Here is an 18,740-nt window from a genome sequence, read left to right as displayed (position 1 = left end):
TGCATATTTTAATTTGGATTTACTAAGCAAAAATTTTTTAAATTTTTGAGAATTTTAAGAAATTATGAAGCACAGATCTCTGAGTGCTCAGGGAAACAAGAGCCATGCAGACTATGAGATAAATATTAATATGAAAAAACTAGAATCTTAGCGCTCTTTCAAAAGAATTCCAGTTATAATTTATTCATTTATCCAACAAATATTTATTGGGAATGTACTGTATGACACAGCAATCAACAATTCACAGTCCCTACTTTCAGGCAAGAAAATAAGCAACCATAATACAGAATAGTGGTGCTGTGTAGGAGTAATCAACTGTTAAGTTGTTAATTATTCCCAACAAATGGGTGCTTTTTGCAAGTCAAAACTTCGGTTGAAGGTGATATTATATGTCACTTCAGATATTTGGCACTATACAAATTTGTGAGAAAACAACATTCTATATCATTCTTTGTTAAAAAAATGAAACCTTACTTGCTAATATTCTGGCCCCCTAATTTTCTAACAGTTTATGATGCATTACATTTTATGCCCATGACTCGTGGTATAAAATCTACATATACTAAAGAAGAGACCACTTACAATAAAATGGTTCCAGTGATGGGCAATTTCCTCAAGATTTCTTGCAGGTTTAAATAAAAAATACTTCCTCCATTCATCCCAGTCCACTGTCATTGACCCATCGGTATCCATCCGATGGGTATATTTTTTAAAAGAATATGCTCAAATATAAATTATGAAACATAAATTTCAAAAAGCATTATCAAAATAACATCTTATTTCTTAAAGTCAGAATATTTGGGTTATAGTTGAGGTCTGTCCATTGTTACTTTCATGATGTAGAGAGTGCATCTTACATCTCTAAACTTCAGTTTCTATGGGAATAAGTCCTACAATATAGAGGTATTAGAGTATTAAGTGGAATTATATATACTATGGCCTTATAAACTGTAAAGAACTACAGAACTGTAAGCCAGTGTTCCTGCATCCCAATCTTCTCATATTTCTTAAACATGTCCCCTTCTTTCCGTCTGGTAACCTCATCTTGTAACTTCTCTAGCAACAGAATGATGGCTGAAAATTACCTTCTTAGAATATGACTCTTAAAAAAAAAAAATATATATATATATATATGTTATATATATATATATAACATATATGTAATATATATAATTTATATATTATATATAAAATAAGAAATCCAAATTATACATATATATACATATATATTATATTACATTATATACATTATATATATACATATATATTATATTACATTATATACATTATATATATATATATATATATATATATATATATATATATAAGAAACCCAAATACCCATGGAAATATAACTTCCATTAATACCATTAATATATTTGGGACAATTTTAAGAATTTTAAAGAGTTCCCATCAGAGAATTTCTCAAATCCTTGAATGAAATTAAGAATTTGAAGAAATACAGTGAAATATATTGCTAAACTTCTTGTCTCAGTTTGCTCCCTTTTTCATCTTCCTCTACTGCTAAACTTCATACATCTCCTTAAGCCACCAAATCAATTACAGACACTTACACTCAGGCCATTGTAATCCCCTATTTCTCCCCAAAACATGAGTGTTCAAGCATTCTCATTATTTTATTTTATTTTATTTTATTTTATTTTATTTTATTTTAGAGAGAGTTCAAGCAGGGGAGGGGGGCAGAGAGAGAGAGAGAGAGAGAGAAGGAGAGAGAATCCTAAGTAGGCTCCATGCTCAGCATGGAACCCGATGCAGGGGTTCCCCACAACCTGGGATCACAACATAAGCCAAAATCAAGAGTTGGACACTAACAAGCTGAGCCACCCAGGTGCGCCTCATGCATTCACATCTTAAAAAAATATATGTTGACTTTATTTTCCCCCACTATCACCTTTATCTCTCTTTGCCTTTGCAGTAACCCTCCTTAAAGAATTGTCTATCTTCTGTCTCCAATTTCTTCTTATTCTCTCTTGAACCCACTCCCATCAGGCTCTCACCACCATTACCCCACCAATGGCTTCAGCAGTGTAAAATCAGTAGTCTGGTCTCTGTCCTCATCTTATTTAGCCTATCAGCATCATTTGACAAAGACAGTGCCTCCTCCTTAAAACATTTTCTCCATTTGGCTTCCAAAACAGAGTTCTCCTGGTTCTTGTCCTTTTTCTCTAGTTTCTCCTTTTTACTCCCCTTTACTGGTTTCCCCTCAACCCCTGGCCTCTTAACATTAAAGAATACCAGGACTCAGAGTACTATACTCTCTCCCTCTTACTCATGCTTCCCTAAGTTTCCATAGTTGTCACTTTTGTAATGAAAAGGGTTTTAAAGCAAATAAAAAATAATTTTAAAATCTATGCACACATGTAAGGGCTGACCTTTCAAGAATCTTCACTGCCTCTTTTTCCAAAATACGTATACTGATTAAGTTGAGAGTATTGATGATTTCCGAAGTATCAATCACTCCTTTAAAGGAACAAAGAAAATAAAGATTAATTGGAAGACATGACAAGATACAAAGGCAAAGAGTTAAGCAATATTCACTACATTGTTGCAACATTTCATTAAGACATTAATATTCCAATTATTTCTTTTACCTGCCAAGCTAAAAAGAAGAGACTGGAGAGTCCATATGATATTTCCTATACCAATAATAATATTAACAGCCTCCAATGTTGCTCAAACCAATTGTTCTTGCCTCTTTCCTTACCTTCATCCTGCAATTTCAGTCAGCAAATATGATCTGTTCTATGACTGAACATCTGCCAAATTATTTATTCTCATCACCACAATCTCATCTTAGCTCAGATGCCAATCCATGCTCCACACAAATATGGTGGTGCTACTCCTCCTACTAAAAACTCTTAAGTGCCTTCCCACTTCATTCCCCCTGGGGATCAAGTCCAGAAAACTTCACAGGTCTCAAACACCTCCATGATCCTGACCAGGCCTGCCTCTCAGCCTTATCTCTGACATTTCCCCTTGCTTTCAGCTTCAGCCTCGCTGGTCTTCCTCCAGTTGCTAGGACATGACCTGCTCTCCTGGTGTGACCAGTCTCCCAGGAAGCCATTTCCTCTGCCTGGAACACTTCCCCACTCTCCACTAAGCTAATTTTTGCTCATCTTTCCAGATTCAGCTTAACTACCATTGATACATTGACCTTTGTGTAAAAATTATCAAAATGTTATAAATATCTCTTAGATATTTACATTGTTCAAAGGGTAAAAAGCATATTGTTCAAAGTGTAGGCTTTTTTGTTGGTGGTTGTTATTTTTGTTTTTCTTTTAACGTTTATTTATTTTTGAGACAGGGAGAGACAGAGCATGAACAGGGGAGGGTCAGAGAGAGGGAGACACAGAATATGAAGCAGGATCCAGGCTCTGAGCTGTCAGCACAGAGCCCAATGTGGGGCTAGAACTCACGGACCGCAAGATCATGACCTGAGCCGAAGTCGGCCGCCCAACCGACTGAGCCACCCAGGCGCCCCGGTGGTTGTTATTTTTGAAAGATAGTATGCAAATAAAAATTATATCATTTAAAAATATTCCTTAGAAGTAGTAACAGTCAAACAAATGATGAATTAAATAAATGAGTTTTTAATAACCTTTCACAGAATCCAAATATCAAGGAATAAACCTTTACTAAACTGTAGTTAATTCTTGGCTACACATGTTTGCTCACTGTATAAGAACAAACTATCATTATTTGCATCCAAACTCTTAAAGTTCGTCTTCATTGTCTTCTCATTATCTTTAAGGTACTGCATAAATGTGCCAAGGTTCAGCAGATTGCATGTGTTAATATCAACAGATTTTAATATCTGTAAGAGAAAAGAAATGTTATTAGAGACATGGATTCAGACAAGTTACATTACAAATTGTAGTGCTTAAACATTTGTACATTTATCTTAGGTAAATTAGAATTCTACCATAGATTATTGGTACATAAGTTTTAGAATAAAATTTCTAACACTGAAAACATAGAATCGTTTGGTATTGGAAATTTAAAGTGGTTTAGCAACTGACTAGTCTACTCTTCTACTCAACAGTCCTATATGTATTCATTTACTCAGTAAATGCTTAAGAAAAAGAAATGAATCACATATAGCTTCTGGGAGTTTCCAAGAGCAGCATGGAGACCCTGAGCTTGTCTCATCCCTAAAATGCAACCAGATCAGCACAGAACCATTTTGAACACCTAGAAATTGATCTGAGGATTAACACAACAATATGCATAACTTGAGCCACAAAACTTGTCAGGTATGTGGTGCAGAGAGGTGAAGTGGGGGAGAGAAAAGCCACAGAGGGTAGGGAGCTGTTTTTGCAGAGAGAGGACAAAGAAAGGGAAAGGGGGAGAGTGCAGTGCACCATGAGAGTGCAAGAAAACCACTCTCCCAAAAGTAGCTGGAAAGAAAGAAAGAGTGAAAACACTCGCAGGGGACTGAACAAGAAATCTGTTCCCCAAAACCATTGATAGGAAGAAAGAAGAGGGTTTCAATACCACCAGGATTCTATAAACAGTGGAATACAGAGCCTGAGGTTTCAGAGCCCAGTGCCTGGTGGTGGTCTGGTGAGGAGGTAGGACAAATCTCCAGGAGCAGGCAGCAGTGTCTAAGGGGTCCATATGCCACACAGGGAGAAGCAGTTCCCCTGCTTGGAGTGCATTTAGTGGAGGCCATACAGCCTCCCCACAGGAAAAGGTCCCAGCAGACCCTGGAGAGCAGCCACATTTGCTGGTATTGAGACAAAGACACTAGAGTGCAGTGAAATCTGGCACTGGCTGTGTGTTGTCGTTTGCTATAATCTATGAACCTCTGCCACTGCACAATCCCACAAACATCTTCTGGGGGAAGCCAGCACCAGCCATTGCTCAATGAAACCCTTCCCCAGAAAGTTGGCACAGGTCCTAGCCACAAGGGTCTATAAAATGTGGGGTTTTGAAACCCAACCCCATCTCAGATAAGACTCTGGAGGGAGGTGCTGCCTGGTAGACAAACAGCTTGGACATAGAGTAGAGGTGAGGAGTAGATGGAGAACGAAGACAAAGGGGGAGTGCCTGATGACAGGTCAGTGTGAGCACAAAATTCCTGTGTCACAGACTAGGGAGCTAGGTAAAGCCATTCTCACCACAACCATGTGTGCATATGCACACACCTGCACTCCAAGCAGGGGAACCACTTCTCCCCATGTGGCACACAGACCCCTCCTTATTGGTCCACCCCAGTAAACTAAACAGTGCCACCTAGTGAAGAACAGAGCCATTACTCCAAGTCCCACCCAACTGCACCCTCCAAACACATCCCATAGAAAACCAACACAAGTCACTCCACCTGCTTTGTATATGGACTATAGAAGGCTTCATAGTTTCAGTTCTAGGGGAAACTGGATGTAACTTCATTCAGGTTTCATTCTGTTCACTTGTTCATTTATTTATTCATTTTATTTGCTTCTGTTTTTGCTTAAATTGTTTTCTTTTTTTCTTTTCTTCCTCATTCTTTGATACAGAAGAAGAAAATTTTATTTTTTTTACTTTTTTATTTTTTACACTTTTTTTACTCTATTTCATTTTATTCTTTTCTATTATATAATTTTTTTAATTAAAAAGGTTTTTTTACCTTCTTTTTTTTCTTTCCCTTTTTTCTCTATTCTATCAAGCTTCTTTCAACAAGCAGACCAAAACACACCTAGGATCTAGCTTCCTTTATTTGATCTTTCATCTTGTTTTTAATTTTTAATTTTTTACTTTATCAATTTTTTTCTTCCTCCAAAATGCAAAATGAAGGAATTCACCCCAAAAGAAAGAAAAGGAAGTAATGACAACCATGGACTTAATCAACACAGATATAAGATGTCTGAACTATAGTTTAGAACCATGATAATAAGAATACTAACTGAGGTTGAAAAGCATAGAATCCCTTTCTGTGGAGATAAGAGAAATAATATCTAGTGAGGACAAAATTAAAAATGCTATAACTGAGATGCAATCTCAAATGAATGCTGTGACAGCAAGGATGGATGAAGAAGAGCAATGAATCAGCAATTTGGAAGACAAGATTATGGAGAATAATGAAGCTGGAAAAAAAAAGGGGGGGGGGAACAAAGGCAAAAAAGCATGATACAATACTTAGAGAACTCAGTGACTTATTAAAAAGCAATAACATCTGAATCATAGGAGTCCCAGAGAAGGAAGAGAGAAAAAGAGGCAGAAGGTTTATGTGAGCAAATTATAGTGGAAAATGTTTCTAATCTGGGGAAGAACACAGATACTAAAATCCAAGAAGCACAGAGAACTCCCATTAGATTAAACAAAAACCGACTATCACCAAGGCATATCATAGACACCTTCACAAAATAAACAGACAAGGAAAGAATTATGAAAGCAGAAAAGGGGAAAAAAGTCCTTAACCTGTAGGGGAAGACAAAACAGATTTGCGGCAGACTTATCCACAGAAACTTAGCAGGCCAGAAAGGAGTAGCAGGATATATTCAATCATTCAGTGCTGAATCAGAAGAATATGCAGCCAAGAATTCTTTATCCAGCAAGGGAGTGATTCAAAATAAAAGAAGAGATAAAGAATTTCCCAGACAAAGAAAAATTAAAGAAATTCGTGACCACTAAACCAGCCCTGGAAGAAATTTTAAGGGGAACTCTTTGAGTGGAGAAAAGTCAAAACAAAACAAAAAAGACCAAAAGCAACAAAGACTGGGAAGGACCAGAGAGCACCATCAGACACACCAATCTACAGGCAACACGATGGCACTAAATTCGTCTTTCAGTACTCACTCTAAATGTCAACGGACTAAATGCTCCAATCAAAAGACATAGGGTATCAGAATGGATAGGGAAACAAGACCCATCTATATGCTACTTACAAGAGATTCATGTTAGATCTAAAGACACCTGTAGATTGAAAGTAATGGGATGGAGAACAATCTATCATGGTAATGGTCATCAAAAGAAAGCTGTGTACCCATACTTATATCAGACAGACTATATTTTAAACTAAAGACTGTAACAAGAGATGAATAAGGGCATTATATCATCATTAAGAGGTCTATCCAACAAGAAGATCTAACAATTATAAATATTAATGCCACCAACATGGAAGAACCCAAATATATAAATCAACTAATCACACACATAAAGAATCTCATTGCTAATAATACCATAATAGTAGAGAACTTCAACACCCCCACTTACAGCAATGGACAGATCGTATAAGCAGAAAAGCAACAAGTAAACAATGGCTTTGAAGGACACACTGGACCAAATGGACTTAACAGATATATTCAGAACATTTCATCTTAAGGCAGCAGAATACACATTCTTCTCGAGTGCACATGGAACATTCTTCAGAATAGATCACATACTGGGTCACAAATCAGCCATCAACAAATACAAAAAAAAATTCATATTTTTGGGACATGCTATGAAACTCAAAATCAACCATAAGAAAAAATGTGGAAAGACCATGAATACTTGGAGATTAAAGAACATCCTACTAAAGAATGAATGGGTTAATAAAAAAATTAAAGAGGAAATTTCAAAGTACATGGAAACCAATGAAAATAAGATCATAGCAACCCAAAAACTTCTGTGATGCAGCAAAGGCAGTCATAGAAGGGAAGTATACAGCAATCTAGGCCTTCCTAAAGAAGGAATAAAAGTCTCAAATATACAACCTAACCATACACTTCAAAGAGCTGGAAAAAAACAGCAAATAAAGCCCAAGACAAGCAGAAGGGAAATAATAAAAATTAGAGCAGAAACCAATGATTTCAAAATCTATTAAAACAGTAGAACAGATCAATGAAATCAGGAGCTGGTTCTATGAAAGAATTATAAACCCCTAGCCAGATTGATCAAAAAGAAAAAGGAAAGGACTCAAATAAAATCAAAAAATTTAAAGAAGAGAGATTACAATCAACACTGCAGAAATACAAACAGTAATAAGAGAATGCTATGAGCAATTATATGCCAACAAATTGGGCAATCTGGAAGAAATGGACAAATCCCTAGAAACATATAAACTACCAAAACTGAAACAGGACAAAATAGAAAATATGAACAAACCTGTAACTAGTAAAGAAATTGACTCAGTAATCAAAAATCTTCCAACAAACAAGAGTCCAGGGCCAGTTGGCTTTCCAGGGGAATTCTACCAAACATTTAAAGAAGACTTAACACCTATTATTTTGAAGCTGTTTCAAAAAATACAAAGGGAAAGAAAACTTCCAAACTCATCCTATGAGGCCACCATCACCTTGATTACAAAACCAGACAAACACCCCACTTAAAAGAACTACAGACCCATTTCCCTGATGAACATGGATGCAAAAATTCTCAATAACACACTAGCCAACCTGATCAAAAAAATACATTAAAAGAATCATTAATCACGATCAAGTGAGATGTATTCCTGGGATACAGGGCTGGTTCAATATCTGCAAGTCAATCAGTGTGATACCTCACATCAATAGAAGAAAGGACAAGGCCCGCATGATCCTCCCAATAGATGCTGAAAACGCTTTTGACAAAATACAGCATCCATTCTTGATAAAATACACTCAAGAAAGTAGGGATAGAAGGATCATACCTCAAGATCATAAAAGCCATATACGAAAGACCCAATGCTAATATCATCCTCAATGGGGAAAAACTGAGAGCTTTCCCTCTAAGGTCAGGAACACAACAAGGATGTCCACTCTCACCACTGTTATTCAGCATAGTGTTGGAAGTCCTAGCCTCAGCAATCAGACAACACAAAGAAATAAAAGGCATCCAAATTGGCAAGGAGAAGTCAAACTTTCACTCTTCGCAGATGACATGATACTCTATATGGAAAACCCAAAAGACTCCACCAAAAAAACTGCTAGAACTGATAGATGAATACAGCAAAGTTGCAGGATATAAAATCAATGTGCAGAAATCGGTTGCATTTCTATACACTGATAATGAAGCAGCAGAAGGAGAAATCAAGGAATCGATCCCATTCACAATTGCACAAAAAACCATAAAATACCTAGGAATAAACCTATACAAAGAGGTGAAAAGTCTATACATTAAAAGGTGTAGAGAGCCTACAAAAGAAACTGAAGAAGACACAAAATAGTGGAAAAACAGTCCATGCTAATGGATTGGAAGAACAAATATTGTTAAAATGTCGATACTTCCCGAAGCAATCTACATATTCAATGCAATCCCTATCAAAATAACACAACCATTCTTCACAGAGCTAGAACAAACAATCCTAAAATTTGTATGGAACCAAAAAAGACCCCCAAATAACCAAAGCAATCCTGAAAAAGAAAACTGAGGCTGGAGACATCACAATCCCAAACTTCAAGCTGTATTACAAAGCTGTAATCATCAAGACAGTATGGTACTGGCACCAAAACAGACACTCAGATCAATGGAACAGAATAGAAAACTCATAAATGGACCCACAAACGTATGGGCAACTAATCTTTGACAAAGCTGGAAAGAATATCCAATGGAATAAAGACAGTCTCTTCAGCAAATGGTGTTGGAAAACTGGATAGCGACATGCAGAAAAATGAACCTGGACCACTTTATTATACCATACACAAAAGCAACCTCAAAATGGATGAAAGACCTAAACATAAGACAGGAAGCCATCAAAGTCCTAGAGGACAAAACAGACAGAAACCTCTTTCACGTTGGCTGCAGCAACTTCTTACTCAACATGTCTCCAGAGGCAAGGGAAACAAAAGCAAAAATGAACTACTGGGACCTCATCAAAATAAAAAGCTTCTGCACAGCAAAAGAAACAATCAGCAAAACTAAAAGGCAACCAACAGAATGGGAGAAGACATTTGTGAAAGACATATCTGATAAAGGGTTAGTATCCAAAATCTATAAAGAACTTATCAAACTCAACACCCAAAAAACAAATAATCCAGTGAAGAAATGGGCAAAAGACATGAATAGACACTTTTCCAAAGAAGATATCCAGATGGCTAACCGACACATGAAAAAATGCTTAACATCACTCATCATCAGAAAATACAAGTCAAAACCACAATGAGATGCCAACTCACACCTGTCAAAATGGCTGAAATTAACAACTCAGGCAACAACAGATGTTGGCAAGGATGTGTAGAAAGGGGAACCTTTTGCACTGCTGGTGGAAATGCAAACTGGTGCAGCCACTCTGGAAAACAGGATGGAGTATCCTCAAAAAATTAAAAATAGAATTACCCTATGGCTCAGCAATTGCACTACTAGGTATTTATCCAAAGTATATAAAAATGCTGATTCAAAGGGGCACATGCACCCCAATGTTTATAGCAGCACTATTAACAATAGCCAAAGTATGGAAAGAGCCCAAATGTCCAAATGTCCATCGACGATGAATGGATAAAGATGATGTGGTGTATACACACACACACACACACACACACACACACACACACTCAATGGAATATTACTCGGCAATAAAAAGGAATGAAATCTTGCCCTTTGCAACAACATGCATAGAACTAGAGTGCATTATGCTACGTGAACTAAGTCAGAGAAAGACAAATATCATATGATTTCACTCATATATGGAATTTAAGATACAAAACAGTTGAATATAAGGGAAGGGAAGCAAAAATAATATAAAAACAGAGAGGGAGATAAATCATAACAGACTCTTAAATACAGAGAACAAACTGAAGGTTGCTGGCAGGGTGTTGGGTGGAGTTTCAAAGGGCTGAAGGGGTGAGGAGCATTAAGAAGGACACTGGATAGGATGAGCACTGGGTGTTAAATGTAAGTGATAAATCACTAAACTGTCTTCCTGAAAAAAAAATTATCTTTGAATCCTCACAGAATGTTGCTAAATATTCATTTAGCAGTTAATAAAATAGCCTCTGCCCTCACAAAGTTTATAGGCTAACAGGGAAGACACCAAAGCCACTATGATAGAAAATGTTCAAGGGTCAATAGCCCAATTATAGAAGCAACCCAAGTTTCCATCGATAGATGAATAAAGAAGAAGTGGTATACTAATCTATCTATCTATCTATCTATCTATCTATCTATCTATCTAAATATTACTTGGCCATAAAAAAGAATGAAATCTTGCCATTTGCAACAACATGGATGGATCCAGGGAGTATTATGCTAAGTGAAATAAGTCAGTTGGAGAAAGACAAGTACTATAGGATTTCACTCATATGTAAAATTTAGGAAACAAACAAAAAAAGGAGACAAATTAAAAAAACAGACTCTTAATTATAGAGAACAAAGGGGAGGTGGGTGGGGAATGGGTGAAATAGCTGAAGGGAATTAAGAGTTATCTTGATGAGCACTGGGTAATTATAGAATTGTCAAAGCACTATATTATACACTTGTAACTAATACAATGTTGTATATTAAAAAAAACAACTATAGACTTCAAGCTATACTACAAAGCTATAATCATCAAGACAGTATGGTACTGGCACAAGAACAGACACTCAGATCAATGGAATAAGATAGAGAACCCAGAAATGGACCCACAAATGTATGGGCAACTAATCTTTGACAAAGCAGGAAAGAATATCCAATGGAATAAAGACAGTCTCTTCAGCAAATGGGGCTGGGAAAACTGGACAGCGACATGCAGAAGAATGAACCTGGACCACTTTCTTACACCATACACAAAAATAAACTCAAAATGGATGAAAGACCTCAATGTAAGACAGGAAGTCATCAAAAACCTCTTTGACCTTGCCCGCAGCAATTTCTTACTCAACACATTTCTGGAGGCAAGGGAAACAAAAGCAAAAACAAACTACTGGGACCTCATCAAAATAAAAACCTTCTGCACAGTGAAGGAAACAATCAGCAAAACTAAAAGGCACTGACAGAATGGGAGAAGATATTTGCAAATGACATATCAGATAAAGGGTTAGTATCCAAAATCTACAAAGAACTTATCAAACTCAACACCCAAAAAAACAAATAATCCAGTGAAGAAATGGGCAAAAGACATGAATACACACTTTTCCAAAGAAGACATCCAGATGGCCAACCAACACGTGAAAAAATGCTTAACATCACTCATTATCAGGGAAATACAAATCAAAACCACATGGAGATACCACCTTACACCTGTCAGAATGGCAAACATTAACAACTCAGGCAACAACAGATGTTGGGGAGGATGCAGAGAGGATCTCTTTTGCATTGTTGGTGGGAATGCAAGCTGGTGCAGCCACTCTGGAAAACAGTATGGAGGTTTCCCAAAAAACTAAAAATAGAACTACCCTATGACCCAGCCATTGCACTACTAGGCATTTACCCAAGGAATACAGGTGTGCTGTTTCAAAGGGACACATGCACCCCCATGTTTATAGCAGCACTATCAACAATAACCAAAGTATGGAAAAAGCCCCAATGTCCATCAATGGACGAATGGATAAAGAAGCTGTGGTATGTATATACAATGGAATATTGCTCAGCAATCAAAAAGAAGGAAATCTTGCCATTTGCAACTGCGTGGATGAAACCAGAGGGTATTATGCTAAGTGAAATTAGTGAGTCAGAGAAAGACAAAAATCATATGACTTCACTCATATGAGGACTTTAAGAGACAAAACAGATGAACATAAAGGAAGGGAAACAAAAATAATATAAAAACAGGGAGGGGGACAAAAGAGACTCATAAATATGGAGAACAAACTGAGGGTTGCTGGAGGGGGTGTGGGGGGGGATGGGCTAAATGGGTAAGGGGCATTAAGGAACCTACTGAAATCATTGCTTCGCTATATACTAACTAATTTGGATGTAAATTTAAAAAAATAAAGTTAAAAAATAAAAATAAAAATAAAATTAAATTAATTTTATGTCGGGGCACCTGAGTGACTCAGTCAACTGAGCATCCAACTTTAGCTCAGGTGATGATTTCACGGTTTGTGAGTTCGAGCCCCACATAGGGCTCACTACTGTCAGAGCAGAGCCTGCTTTGGAACCTCTCTCCCCCCTTCTCTCTCTGTCCTTCTCCCAATCATGCTTTCTCTCTCTCAAAAATGAATAAACATTTAAAAAAAAAAAAACTAAAACTCTTAGGAAATATGTCTACATATTTTATAAAATTCTTTTTTTATGTTTATTTTTGAGAGAGAAAGATACAGAATGTGAATAGGGGAGGGGCAGAGAGATGGGGAGACACAGAATCCGAGCTGTCAGCATAGATCCTGATGCAGGGCTTGAACCCACAAACCACAAGATCATGACCTGAGCTGAAGTCATACACTTAACCTACTGAGCCACCCAGGCACCACTAAAATTCTTTTTTTTTTTAATTTTTTTCTTTAACATTTATTTATTATTGAGAGACAGAGAGACAGAGCATGAGAAGGGGAGGGGTAGAGAGAGGGGGAGACACAGAATCTGAAGTAGGCTTCAGATCTGTGCTGACTGCTCAGAGCCTGATGCGGAGCTCGAACTCACAAACTGCGAGATCATGACCTGAGCCGAAGTCAGTCGCTTAACCGACTGAGTCACCCAGGTACCCCCTAAAATTCTTATTACAATAAATGTTTTATTAAAGAACAGAAATATTAATTACATCATAAAATATATCAAAAGAAAAAGAATGTTCAAGGTTCAGTGGGGAATAAAGATATGAGAGAAATCTTCATAGAAGTGACTCCACTTGAATATTTTAAAAATGTCTAGCAAAAGGTGAACAAAGATACAAAAGTGCGAGGGATGTAGCAGAGACCACTAGAATTCCACCAGAATTCTTTCTTGCCGATTTGGGCACACAGCTAGATTACATTTCTTAGTCTCCCTTGAAGTTAAACATGGTCATATGAGCAAGATTTCACCAATACAATAAGAGTGAAAGTAATGTGTACCACTTCTAGGCCTAGCTAACAAAATCCTCATATATATATATATATATATATATATATATATATATATATATATATGTAAGATTATAGTCTGTGTGTATATATGTATATATATGTGTGTATATATGTGTGTGTGTGCATATATATATATATATATATGTGTGCCACAAGAAAAAAGGAATCCAGATCTTTGAATAACTGCAAGGTGGAAAACTGGAGAACTGCCCCATGAACCTCAACACGTACCAAGAAATCATCTTATAGGGGTGCTTGGCTGGCTCAGTCGGTAGACCATGCAACTCTCAATCTCAGGGTCATTAGTTCAAGCCCCATACTGGATATGGAACCTACTTTTTAAAAAAGGAAGGAAGGAAGGAAGGGAGGGAGGAAGGGAAGGAGGGAGGGAGGGAAGGAAGAAATCGTCTTACCTACCATGCTAAGAGGCTTGGACTTTCCCACTGACATTGTAAGCCCCAAAACAATCAGATGTACCTTTTAGAAGGGTCACAGGGTGGCAATGTGGAGGAAGAAATGGTGAGAGGAAAGGGCAAGAAGACTGATTATAAAACTGGTTATAGCAACTTAGGTGAGAGATGGTGGTAGCCTGGGCTTACCAGGAACAATAGGTATGGAGAAGAAAAGAACTTGTTATGAGATATACTAAGGAATTACATAGGACACTGTGATTAACTGCATGTTGGGATAAAGAAAAAGGAATATAGAATGATTTGGTGGTGGAACACTTAAGCAAAGCTATGATCATAGAGGGAAATGGAGAGACTCAGAAGCTGGGGATAGCTATCCATTTCTGAGTCACCCACACTAGGATGATAGTTGGAGCCTTGAAAAGTAATCTTGAAGCTCACCCACATTTGAGGGTTGAGTCAAAAAAGAGTCTATAAAGGGATCTGAAAAGCAACAGCCTGAGAGCTGAGACATAGTGCCAAAGGAGGAAATATAGGAGCCATCACCAGTGTTCCACGCTGAAGAAAGGCCAAACAAATAACTAGAAAGATCCCATGGGTGCATAATGCAGAAGTCCTTAGTGACCTTTCACAGAGGGAAAGAATGGAAGCAGAAACCTCACCACAGACAAGAGAAGGCAGAAAGCATAGACATAGCTTTGTCAAAGACCCAGACTACACACAGAGGAGAATGATAGGACAATGTCTGGGTCGGGGGGCAGGGCCATGGGAGGATCATTGTTATTAGAGAGGAAGAGTTTGAAAATATGGGACAAAGAAAAGGAATTACAGAAGCTGTACTTTTCCTATTTGAAAGGAGATGGAGAGGACATGAAGTCAACAATGTACTGGAAGAACCAACTTTGAAAAGAAGAAATACCTCATTCCTTGGGACTATGGAAATGAAGTGATCAGGAATGTAAATAAAGGTAAGATTATAGTCTGTGTATCAGATTTATAGAGGCTTACTAGCAGCTTTAAGCTCAGGAAAGAAGTTTAAGCATTTTTCATTTGTTTGCTCATTAATCATCATAACAACCCTATGCGCTAGGTACTATTATTATCCTCATTTTACAGCTGAGGTAATTTTACAGGAGAGCCAGAAACCCAAAGGAACTTCTATTTACTCGTTGACATACAAGGCATGTACAGCTACTGGAAGATGGGAGCAAGGAATGACAGGGGCTGTGGTTGGGTTAAGTCAGTGTTTCTCAAACTCGACACTATTGATATTCGGGACCAGATCATCTTTTGTTGTCCTGTGCATTATAGGATATTTAGCAACATCCCTGGACTTCATTCACTAGATGCTAGTATCACACACACACACACACACACACACACACACACACACACACCCCACTGTCATGACCATCAGAAAAGTAAAAATTGCCAGATATCAAAGGGGCAAAATCACTTCTAGTTGAGAACCACTGGGATAAATTGAATGAAGATAGAGCTGACACTGGTCAGTCTGACAAAACAGAGGACCCAGATCTTCATTGAGAAGGGAAATAGAATATTAAGATTCTGGGTCTGTATTAGAAGAAAAGCATAATGTCGTGAGTTTCTTTTCTGGATAATACAAAGTGAATGCAGCAAAAAGCCTTGGACACAGAGAACGCAGTGAAATCAATACAATAGGTATATTATATACAATCAAAACCATCATCTGTGGTTGGGTAAGCCCCAGGGAACAAATCATCAATTTCTATGACAAAATGTGACATAGCATAATCAAGGGTATGTAGTTATCCCCTCATTTCTCTGGCATGCATTTTATAAACCCCAAGGATTATGGACTTAAGAATAAATGTTACCGGGGCGCCTGGGTGGCGCAGTCGGTTAAGCGTCCGACTTCAGCCAGGTCACGATCTCGCGGTCCGTGAGTTCGAGCCCCGCGTCAGGCTCTGGGCTGATGGCTCGGCTCGGAGCCTGGAGCCTGTTTCCGATTCTGTGTCTCCCTCTCTCTCTGCCCCTCCCCCGTTCATGCTCTGTCTCTCTCTGTCCCAAAAATAAAATAAAAAACGTTGAAAAAAAAAAAAATTTTAAAAAAGAATAAATGTTACCGTCCTGATTGTATGCTTTTCTGGACTCCATGTTGTGTGACCTCACATCCATTATTCAATTCAAGCCTACCAGATGGAAACTTATTAAATATTGTCATTTCCTCTTACTGAATTTAATTAAGCCTCCTCACAAGAAAAAGATTTCTACAAAACCTGGTGTCCCCTTCCCCTTTTCAAATGCATGTGCACATATATTCTTATGCTGCTGCTGGGCCTCATTGTGTCTTAGAGAAGCTTAAATTAAAGCAGCTTTTTTTTTAACTCTAGTTGGTCAACTGGTTAAATGTACAGCTGTGGAAGTGAGGCTTCTTTGAAAACACAGCAGTCAGTATGGATACTGTCATTTGTTAAGCTTAATGATAAGTCCACACTCTAGTGAATGGTATATTGTTGTAGATTCTTCGGTATAGATTCTTTGGTAGTGCTAGAGTAAACTGAAAATACATGGTTGTAATTCATGTGTTAGTATCAGAACATCTCCAGCTACAGCCTGCAGAGGAGCCAGTGCACACCCAGGAATGTCCCAGAAGGGCATGATGCAGCCCTGAGGCAGGGGCATTCTGGAGCAAACTGCCCTGCAGGCTGCATAGCCCAACCTATGGGGTGCCCTTGTAGGATGAGCCATCACAGGCCATCAAGGCAGATCCTTGGAGTTCCCAAAAGCTAACCAAATTTGAACACACGCCATCGGCATTTGGCTCAATGAGCGTTTTTGGTTAAGGTTGCAATGATGCAAGCAGGCCTTTTAAGAGTTTTGATGGCTTGGCCCCCACTTAGGCAAGATGGTAAAGTCTTCAATATGTTTTACCATGGCAGGTCATTATTAGGAAAAACTTGTGACAAGTGTTCCAACAGCTGGGCAGTTTCAAGCGAAGCAGCTCACACGGAAAGAATTTCTGAGCCCAGAGAGGAGTTCGGGAAGGGGTGAGGGGGTCTTCTCTGTCCCCACCCCCAGTCCCAGCGCCACCGACACCTCCTAATGGCTCCAGAGGACCTGCAGCCCTGTACAATATGTGGCCTGAACGCATCACGGCCCACCTCCTCGTCCTGGCCCACAGGGATGCCCATAGCTTCCAGTTCTTTTTGCAGTTCTGTGATGTCCACCATCCCGTCCCCGTGATGGTTCAGTTTGTGGAAGAGCTCTTCAAAAAGGCGGTCGGGTTCCTCCTCCTGGCCAGCCACGGTGGGCAACAGGAAGCCCCGTACTAGGCGCAGCATGCTGACACAGCGCTAAGGGTACCCTGAAAAGTGGGAAAGCCCCACCCTCAGGCTGAGCTGCCGCCGGTACCGGCGTCAGGGAGCCTCAGAGGCAGCGCGCAGCAACGGACCCTGGAACGCGTGGGCTCCCAAGTCTCTGGGTTTGGAGCAAGTGGGCCAGGACGGTTCCCGCCTGTCCGGCAACAGCCCTGGCTCTGGATTTGATTTTGCCAGTCTTGGCTGGGGGAAAGCAGCTTAGGACCGCCCCCCCTTTTCCCCCCCTAGATTAATGTTTGGCCAGGGATTCCCAGACAGTATTTTTGTTTTATGTTTTATTTGTTTTTTTTTTTTTTCCCAACGTTTTTTATTTATTTTTGGGACAGAGAGAGACAGAGCATGAACGGGGGAGGGGCAGAGAGAGAGGGAGACACAGAATCGGAAACAGGCTCCAGGCTCCGAGCCATCAGCCCAGAGCCTGACGCGGGGCTCGAACTCACAGACCGCGAGATCGTGACCTGGCTGAAGTCGGACGCTTAACCGACTGCGCCACCCAGGCGCCCCTGTTTTATTTGTTTTTGAGAGAGACCAAGAGAGAGCCCGAGCAGGGGAGGGGCAGAGAGAGAGAGAGAGAGAGGATGGAAAGGGGGCTCTGCGCTGACAGCAGGGGGCCCAATGTGGGTCTCTAACCCAGGAACCATGAGATCATAACCTGAACTGAAGTGGGTTGCTTAACGTACTGAGCCACCCAGGTGTCCCCCCAGACAGCATATTCTCAATTCAAACTCCAAACTGAGTGAGGGTAGTCCCATGGTTATGAGTTTTCAGAGGAGGTTTTTTTTGTTGGTGGTGTTTTTGGTTTTTTGTTTGTTTGTTTTTCAGTTTTGTGCTCAGAGCCAAGGTTGACATAGATCAGCCTCCATGGGGCCATCCTGGGCCAATTCTCTCTCCCTTTCATTAGACCAAGACTTCATCTGTCATTCCCATAGGCTAGTTGAAATCCAAATCTTAGTAACCAAGGGAGTAAATGTTAAGACTTCTTTTTATATTTATAAAAGTTAAAGAGGAAAATAGGCTTTCTAATATTTAGCATGAACTGACAACTTCACATATGTAATATTTAAATAAATGTACACAAGTCATGGGTG

The 18,740-nt window shown here is 39.0% G+C and overlaps 1 protein-coding gene and 1 long non-coding RNA gene across 2 annotated transcripts in view; one reads left to right on the top strand and one right to left on the bottom strand.

Moving 5' to 3' along the window:
- Window positions 1–15,632, top strand: part of LOC131504271 (uncharacterized) — a 36,254-nt gene extending 20,622 nt beyond the window's left edge. Inside the window, exons 2-3 of the long non-coding RNA XR_009257893.1 lie at window positions 15,147–15,258; window positions 15,424–15,632. This is a non-coding gene — a long non-coding RNA (uncharacterized LOC131504271). The remainder of the gene's footprint in view (window positions 1–15,146; window positions 15,259–15,423) is intronic.
- LOC131504270 (mitochondrial adenyl nucleotide antiporter SLC25A24-like) lies at window positions 3,589–17,726 on the bottom strand. The gene is made up of 2 exons (XM_058716345.1): window positions 17,437–17,726; window positions 3,589–3,835 (listed from the first exon to the last, which is right to left on the bottom strand). The coding sequence occupies exons 1-2, from the start codon at window positions 17,614–17,616 to the stop codon at window positions 3,668–3,670; spliced, it is 348 nt and encodes a 115-aa protein (XP_058572328.1). The 5' UTR covers window positions 17,617–17,726; the 3' UTR covers window positions 3,589–3,667.
- Between the last annotated feature and the right edge of the window lie 1,014 nt (window positions 17,727–18,740).

The sequence above is a fragment of the Neofelis nebulosa genome, chromosome 2, assembly GCF_028018385.1.
Source record: "Neofelis nebulosa isolate mNeoNeb1 chromosome 2, mNeoNeb1.pri, whole genome shotgun sequence".
Lineage (NCBI taxonomy): Eukaryota > Metazoa > Chordata > Mammalia > Carnivora > Felidae > Neofelis > Neofelis nebulosa.
Note: the sequence above shows the minus strand (reverse complement) of the source record. Positions and strands in the feature narration are given on the sequence as shown.

What these genes read in the sequence shown, in the direction of transcription:
- LOC131504270 (XM_058716345.1), bottom strand. Translation starts at nt 17,616, where the DNA reads ATGCTGCGCCTAGTACGGGGCTTCCTGTTGCCCACCGTGGCTGGCCAG. An exon ending in CTGTGGGCCAGGACGAGGAG is followed by an intron (nt 3,836 to 17,436) that starts GTGGGCCGTGAT and finishes TTTCTCTTACAG; the next exon opens with ATATTAAAATCTGTTGATAT.